Source organism: Lampris incognitus, chromosome 8 (genome assembly GCF_029633865.1).
Source record: "Lampris incognitus isolate fLamInc1 chromosome 8, fLamInc1.hap2, whole genome shotgun sequence".
NCBI classification, from domain to species: Eukaryota; Metazoa; Chordata; class Actinopteri; order Lampriformes; family Lampridae; genus Lampris; species Lampris incognitus.
In genome coordinates this window covers 3,204,934-3,213,393 of record NC_079218.1, presented here as the reverse complement: position 1 = coordinate 3,213,393, position 8,460 = coordinate 3,204,934, and the positions used below count along the sequence as shown (strand labels likewise).

The following is an 8,460-nucleotide window of genomic DNA, read 5'->3' as shown; positions in this document are numbered from 1 at the left end:
TGGTGTGTACTGTTCGTGGTGTGTACTGTTCGTGGTGTGTACTGTTCGTGGTGTGTACTGTTCGTGGTGTGTACTGTTCATGGTGTGTACTGTTCGTGGTGTGTGCTGTTCGTGGTGTGTACTGTTCGTGGTGTGTGCTGTTCATGGTGTGTACTGTTCACTGTGTGTACTGTTCGTGGTGTGTGCTGTTCACTGTGTGTACTGTTCGTGGTGTGTACTGTTCGTGGTGTGTACTGTTCGTGGTGTGTACTGTTCGTGGTGTGTGTACTGTTCGTGGTGTGTACTGTTCGCGGTGTGTGCTGTTCGTGGTGTGTGCTGTTCGTGGTGTGTACTGTTCGTGGTGTGTGCTGTTCGTGGTGTGTGTACTGTTCGTGGTGTGTGCTGTTCGTGGTGTGTGTACTGTTCGTGGTGTGTGCTGTTCGTGGTGTGTGCTGTTCGTGGTGTGTACTGTTCGTGGTGTGTACTATTCGTGGTGTGTACTGTTCGTGGTGTGTGCTGTTCATGGTGTGTACTGTTCGTGGTGTGTACTGTTCGTGGTGTGTACTGTTCGTGGTGTGTACTGTTCACTGTGTGTGCTGTTCACTGTGTGTACTGTTCGTGGTGTGTACTGTTCATGTGTGTGTTGTTCGTGGTGTGTACTGTTCGTGGTGTGTGCTGTTCGTGGTGTGTGCTGTTCGTGGTGTGTGCTGTTCGTGGTGTGTACTGTTCATGGTGTGTACTGTTCGTGGTGTGTACTGTTCGTGGTGTGTACTGTTCGTGGTTCGTGCTGTTCGTGGTGTGTACTGTTCGTGGTGTGTGCTGTTCGTGGTGTGTACTGTTCGTGGTGTGTGCTGTTCGTGGTGTGTGCTGTTCGTGGTGTGTGCTGTTCGTGGTGTGTACTGTTCGTGGTGTGTGTACTGTTCGTGGTGTGTACTGTTCGTGGTGTGTGTACTGTTCGTGGTGTGTACTGTTCATGGTGTGTACTGTTCGTGGTGTGTACTGTTCGTGGTGTGTACTGTTCGTGGTGTGTACTGTTCACTGTGTGTACTGTTCGTGGTGTGTACTGTTCGTGGTGTGTGCTGTTCGTGGTGTGTACTGTTCATGGTGTGTACTGTTTGTGGTGTGTACTGTTCGTGGTGTGTACTGTTCGTGGTTCATGCTGTTCGTGGTGTGTACTGTTCGTGGTGTGTGCTGTTCGTGGTGTGTACTGTTCGTGGTGTGTGCTGTTCGTGGTGTGTGCTGTTCGTGGTGTGTGCTGTTCGTGGTGTGTACTGTTCATGGTGTGTGTACTGTTCGTGGTGTGTACTGTTCGTGGTGTGTGTACTGTTCGTGGTGTGTACTGTTCATGGTGTGTACTGTTCGTGGTGTGTACTGTTCGTGGTGTGTGCTGTTCGTGGTGTGTACTGTTCGTGGTGTGTACTGTTCGTGGTGTGTGCTGTTCGTGGTGTGTACTGTTCGTGGTGTGTACTGTTCGTGGTGTGTACTGTTCACTGTGTGTACTGTTCGTGGTGTGTACTGTTCGTGGTGTGTGTACTGTTCGTGGTGTGTACTGTTCGTGGTGTGTGTACTGTTCGTGGTGTGTACTGTTCATGGTGTGTACTGTTCGTGGTGTGTACTGTTCGTGGTGTGTACTGTTCGTGGTGTGTGTACTGTTCGTGGTGTGTACTGTTCATGGTGTGTACTGTTCGTGGTGTGTGTACTGTTCGTGGTGTGTACTGTTCATGGTGTGTACTGTTCGTGGTGTGTACTGTTCGTGGTGTGTACTGTTCGTGGTGTGTGTACTGTTCGTGGTGTGTACTGTTCATGGTGTGTACTGTTCGTGGTGTGTACTGTTCGTGGTGTGTACTGTTCGTGGTGTGTACTGTTCGTGGTGTGTACTGTTCGTGGTGTGTACTGTTCGTGGTGTGTACTGTTCGTGGTGTGTACTGTTCGTGGTGTGTACTGTTCGTGGTGTGTGCTGTTCGTGGTGTGTGCTGTTCGTGGTGTGTACTGGCTGCTGTGTGGGAGCAGCACTTCCCCTTCTGGCGTCTGGTGAACATTGTGTTTGTGTTCCAACTTGTTGTTCAAACTGTTTAGTTGAACTCTGGTACAATATTCATTTAACAACTTGAGGTGGGGGGGGCGTCCGGGTGGTGTGGTGGTCTATTCCACTGCCTACCAACACAGGGATCGCCGGTTTGAATCCCCGTGTTGCCTCCGGCTTGGTTGGGCGTCCCTACAGACACAATTGGCCGTGTCTGTGGGTGGCAAGCTGGATGAGGGTATGTGTCCTGGTTGCTGTACTAGCGCCTCCTCTGGCCAGTCGGGGCATCTGTTCGGGGGGGAGGGGGAGAATAGCGTGATCCTCCCACGTGCTACGTCCCCCTGGTGAAACTCCTCACTGTCAGGTGAAAAGAAGCGGCTGGTGACTCCACATGTATGGCAGGAGGCATGTGGTAGTATGCAGCCCTCCCCGGATCAGCAGAGGGGGTGGAGCAGAGACCGGGACGCCTCAGAAGAGTGGGGTGATTGGCCAAGTACAGTTGGGGAGACGGGGGGGGGGGTCCAACAACAAATCGTGTTGAGGTGAGTGTGAGTGTGAATAAGCATAAAGTTGAGGAAAGTATTCTTACATTTTCACAGTGCCATCCATCCCTTACCCGAACCGCTTATCCTGCTCTCAGAGCCGCGGGGCATAAATGGTCACACTTACCGCTGGTGAAGATGTCCCAAATTATCTTTCTGATTGGAGCCCAGCCAATCAAAAGTAACTTAAATGCATCATAGTAACAAGAATGCTGACTGCACGTTGAACGGGGACAGTTGATCAGGCGGTTGAAAGTAAATCTACCCCCCCTCTGCAATCATCAGAGTAAACCTACCCCCCCTCTGCCATCATCAGACTAAATCTACCCACCCCTCTGCAATCATCAGAGTAAACCTACCCGCCCTCTGCAATCATCAGAGTAAATCTACCCCCCCCCTCTGCCATCATCAGAGTAAATCTACCCACCCCTCTGTCATCACCAGAGTAAATCTACCCCCCCTCTGCCATCACCAGAGTAAATCTACCCCCCCTCTGCCATCATCAGAGTAAATCTACCCACCCCTCTGTCATCACCAGAGTAAATCTACCCCCCCTCTGCCATCATCAGAGTAAATCTACCCCCCCTCTGCAATCATCAGAGTAAATCTACCCCCCCTCTGCCATCATCAGAGTAAATCTACCCCCCCTCTGCAATCATCAGAGTAAATCTACCCCCCCTCTGCCATCATCAGAGTAAATCTACCCACCCTCTGCAATCATCAGAGTAAATCTACCCACCCTCTGCCGTCATCAGAGTAAATCTACCCCCCCCCTCTGCCGTCACTAGAGTAAATCTACCCCCCCTCTGCCGTCATCAGAGCAGCCATGCCCTGTGATGGTAAACTAATAAAGTAATGGCGAGTAACTCCACACCCCTCCGTGGCTCTCAGTCTGCCTAATATAGTTATCTGTGAGGAAAATGTTCAGGTACCTGTGCTAGCAGTTCCCGGTGTGCTTCGCAGAGTATTTTATGTGCAACGAGCTGATTATGCCTTGCCCACAACCTTTTACAGTGAATCCCCAGCCAGCAGCAATAGCATCTGCAGCTCAGGATTTGGAGAAAACATAATGATGTTATGCAAATGCAGAGAGATTGCCGGATTGACATTTCTGCTGATTGGGATTAGTGCTGCTATTCATTCCCCACCCACGCCGCCGTGGCTCAGGGTCTTCCTGTCACTAGAGCATGCTTTTAACATCACTACAGTCAGAGGTAATTTGTTGTGTTACTCAAGTGAGCTTGTTTCAATGCAATTACCTTTATTTTCCTCGGAATAATTAGCCCTGAGCTCTCTGGCTTTCTAGGTCTTTGGAAACTGGGCAGTCTGACACGTTGTGCTGCCGTTGTCCGTTTGGTGTTGCCGGTGTTTTACACGACGGTACACCCGTGTAGAACACTTCATTTAACGAAGGTGTTTGTGTAATTACATGTTCTTATTTTGTATTGAATTAATGTTTATCGCGAGGAAAGGAAGCACAGATCACTTCCTGTACTGGGAAATGATCGTTTTGTGTTCGCTGACTTTGTGGTTCATGCAAATTATGTGGGGTTCTTGAGTACTAATTATCCAAGTGCTGGAACATCCTTCCCATTTGTATCTTAGTGTTTTTGGGGGTACCACAGAGTTTAACGTACTGATGCACTCTGCCCCGTTTCTTTTCGCAGGCGTGCGTAAGTTCCTCAGCGAGGGGGAGCACCTGGAGTTGAAAGCCATCACCAAAGAGCAGTCAGGGTTGTACGAATGCATTGCCTCCAACGACATCTCAGCTCCTGACGCCAGGGCCGTGCAAGTCACCGTCAACTGTAAGAACCACAACAACCCTAAATACACAACAGCCTGGGGCGTCCGGGTGGCATGGCGCTCTGTTCCGTTGCCTACCAACATGGGGATCTCGGGTTCGAATCCCGTGTTACCTCTGGCTTGGTCGGGCGGAAGCCGGATGAGGGTATGTGTCCTGGTCCCTGCACTAGCGCCTCCTCTGGTCGGTCGGGGCATCTGTTCAGGGGGGAGGGGGAACTGGGGGGAACAGCGTGGTCCTCCCACGCGCTACGTCCCCCTGGTGAAACTCCTCACTGTCAGGTGAAAAGAAGCGGCTGGCGACTCCACATGTATGGGAGGAGACATGTGGTAGTCTGCAGCCCTCCCCGGATCAGCAGAGGGGGTGGAGCAGAGACCGGGACGGCTCGGAAGAGGGGGGTAATTGGACGGATACAATTGGGGAGAAAAAGGGTGGGGTCAGGGGGAGGGGGGGGATACACAACAGGCTGTATGGAGGTGGTGTGCAGAAACCCTGCAGTTTTTCATCTTTTGTGACCTCTTCTAGTGGAAATTACTTTGTATCAAATAACAATGGAAGCTAATTTAGTATGTTATGATCCAATTCACAGATCCTCCATTTATTTCAAAAGCGAGAGGTACAGGTACTCCAGTTGGACAAAGAGGGGTTCTCCAGTGCGAGGCATCTGCTGTCCCAAGAGCGGATTTCGAGTGGTACAAAGACGACCGCAGGCAAGGCTCCCTTTCAAGAGATTTGATTTGTATTGGCCTGGACTTGACTCAGATTAACATCACAGATACTTCAGATCTATAGTGCTTGCTTCATAAAAGCAGGGAGCGTGCTGGCTTATATATTCAGAAAGTCATTACAAGATACCAGTTACAAGAAGTTTTGCTTTCAACTTGTTCTTTTTTCCAAAATCAGATTCTGGCTTTGTTATGATATAGTAATTCATAATTTCCTGTATTTTTTTAATTTAGCCAATGAAATTCACTTTTACAAAATGTTCTTGTAAGAGCGTTTGCAGAACAGCCGTAGCTGCTGAAGGCGGGCGTTCTTACTCGTCCTCCGTAATTGGTTTGAATCAATGGGGTGCATTGCTGCGGGGTTAGCGGATATTAAAGTGCAATGCAGCTTTTCTCCCTCACAAGGCTGGAGACTGCTCAGATGTTTATGAGCAGCCTCTGAGCGGGCACGCTGATGTAAACATAGTGTATTTTGTGGTGTTAAATGGTCCTTGACATAGACAGCGCCACTGCTTGTCTGTCCCTCTAACAAAATTGTCCCTCAAGGGGAAAAGGGGAAGAAAAAAGAGAGATGGAGAACGCTGGTGTAAGTGACAAGCATTCGCAATGAAACACAGAACGAGGCAATGAAATAGTGGCTGTGACATAGTGAGGTTGCAACCAGTGCTAATACACACGGTATTAGTTTGTACCACACTACTGCACACGGTGCACAAATGCAACGGCTTGCTTGAGTACACCGACGAGCTGTATTAAGCAGTTTGGCTGTAAGAAGGGGGGATGCAGCTCTCCAGACTGATTAGTTTCAACTTACATTAACATCACATCCCAAAGGTCAAGAACGTATTCATCTATTTTCATGCAGGGATAAATTCTAAACACCCAACACAAACGTTTGATAATGACGGGAAAATGAAGGTCCAAGAAAGAAAAGTACACCCGGGTGCATGAAAAAGGCTCAGTCACACAGCAATTCACATGCAAAACCTTGAACACGCCTACTTCCTTTCTGCAGGCTCTTCAACGGACTGAATGGAGTGAAGATTGAGAATCAGGGTAAACAGTCCATGCTCGTCTTTTTCAATGTCTCGGAAGAAGACTACGGAAACTACACCTGTGTGGCTATGAATGCCATGGGAAACACCAATGCCAGCATAATCCTTTATGGTAAGTCATGTTATGTTCGATTAAGAAAAAATATTGTTTTGGGTAAGGGGTTCTACTTTTAATTTCTGCATTTTATTCACAACTTGCTGAACCATCGAGTCAAAAATAATATAAAGCTTTTTGCTTTTTAAAGGTGCTACCAGTAAAATGTTGACTATCATAGCATGAAATGGCTATCATGTACTTGAGGGGTGGGATTGTCAATAGCAAACCAGTTGCAGAACGATAGCTTTGTAGCTTTGTCAGGTGCTGAGATTTCTGCCTTGCATTCTGGCCTAAATTCTTTATTTTGGCAAACCAGTCGAGGGGTCCCCACCCAACGTTTTTTTTTTTTTTGGGCGGTACGGTGGTGCAGTGGTTAGCCCTGTCCCCTCACAACAAGAAGGTCCTGGGGTCGAACCCCGGGGTTTTCGAACCTTAGAGGGGTCGTCCCAGGTCATCCTTTGTGTGGCGTTTGCATGCTCTCCCCATGTCTGCGGTGGGTTTTCTCCGGGTGCTCCGGTTTCCCCCACCATCAACAAGACATGCATGTTAGGGTTGATATTCGGGTCTGTGCCCCTGAGCAAGGCATGGCAAGACCAACTGGAGCTGGTCCCCGGGCGCTGCACGGCGGCTGCCCACTGCTCCTCGCTACACAGCTAGGATGGGTTACATGCAGAGAGGAATTTCCCTACGGGGATCAATAAAGTATCTCAAAATCCCAAAAATCTAAAATGTACCTCTACAAAACGACGTGTCCCCACACATTCGTCCCACTGCGTGTTTCGACTTTTCAATATGAGAAGGGAGCTTTGCAGCGCCACACAGAGGAATCCAAAAAGCCTTTTCATCCAGCGTAAAGATCACATGAGAAATGCCCCTCCAAAAGTAGAACAAACGTAATTATTACTTTTGAGACGAGGGCGAAAACGTCATGACTAGGCATAAAAACTGATGCCAGGCTGGCCGTGCTAATGTTGGACAGGTAGGCAGCAGTGTCATCTAATGTGATCCATTATACCTCTCACAGTGTTGTATAGTATAGTTCTGAATACTCTGCAGTACTCAGTACTCTACAGAATCATGCAGTTACCTCCTAACTTGACAGTTCCCTGGATGTCTGCATTAGGAAGACGGTAAAATTATGAGCTCTTCGTAGCCTTATTAGCCTCGTCACTTGCGGGCCATAAAAGGAGCATCTGCTGACGCTGGAAACAGTGATCAGCAGAGAAACATTTTACTGACTGCACCTTTAAGGGATGAAGAGCGCCGTCTTTTTCCACCCTGGTGGCAGGACTGAACCTTTTACTCCGGATGACTTGCAGTGAAATGGAAAGGGTGGCGTGGATAAGACCTTCTGATTCATGGATTGCCTTACTTAAATCAAACCTCCATCACAGCGGAGGCGCCCGGGTAGCGTAGCGGTCTATTCTGTTGCCTACCAACACGGGGAGGGGGAACTGGGGGGAATAGCGTGGTCCTCCCACGCGCTACGTCCCCCTGGTGAGTGGGGGGGGGGGTAATTGGCCGGATACAATTGGGAGAAAAACAGGAAAAAAAATACAAAAACGTCTCCATGACAGCCAGCCCAGGTTATGCGGTAATGCAGTATATGCAGTATATGTGGACGAGCTTTGTTAATTGTTCTGTCTAAAACATATCGCCCTACAGGTCCAGGTGCGATGCATGATGTCAATCAGGCATCTCTATTGCCCCGTTGCTCTTGTTGCCTCCTGCTGACTGTAACCGTATCATGCCTGCTCAAGTTCTGATGTGAAATGTGACCACCTTCAAGCTTCTCTCAGCATTGAACAGCAACAACAGACTATTAGTCCGATAAGAAGAAGGGAAATGGAGGATGCCAGTGGTTCACCTTTTTTTCTTTTTTTTTCCCTTTTTTTTTTTTTTTAATTTCTTTCTGGCTTTAAGCTGGGGTATGTGCTCCGTTCGCCAAGAGGTGAAATGAGTCCAAGTGGGGAGGGGAGAAAATTGAATCATGCACTAATTGATGATTGATGGTAGAACTACTGAGTTTGTGTTTCTCCAACCTTTTTTTGTATGTAAACAAGGGAAAAAAAACAAAAAGTTAAAGTACTTGTTGATAGTTGACTGTTTTTTGCCCAATATTGAAGTGTTAATTCAGATTACTAGTGTGTCACGTCCTGTTCGATCTCTGTAAGATACCATGAGCTTTTTTTAAATGACAAAAAAGGAAAACATGCAATGTGATTGATGAAACTTACT

The 8,460-nt window shown here is 48.3% G+C and overlaps 1 protein-coding gene across 2 annotated transcripts in view; it reads left to right on the top strand.

Moving 5' to 3' along the window:
• The window catches only part of opcml (opioid binding protein/cell adhesion molecule-like), a 400,654-nt gene extending 392,415 nt beyond the window's left edge, over positions 1-8,239 (top strand). For both annotated transcript variants that reach the window (XM_056284683.1, XM_056284684.1), the window contains 4 exons: positions 4,212-4,349; positions 4,935-5,055; positions 6,086-6,237; positions 7,888-8,239. In XM_056284683.1, coding sequence (XP_056140658.1) covers positions 4,212-4,349; positions 4,935-5,055; positions 6,086-6,237; positions 7,888-7,988 — 512 coding nt within the window. In that variant the 3' untranslated portion in view covers positions 7,989-8,239. The remainder of the gene's footprint in view (positions 1-4,211; positions 4,350-4,934; positions 5,056-6,085; positions 6,238-7,887) is intronic.
• Positions 8,240-8,460: the final 221 nt, after the last annotated feature.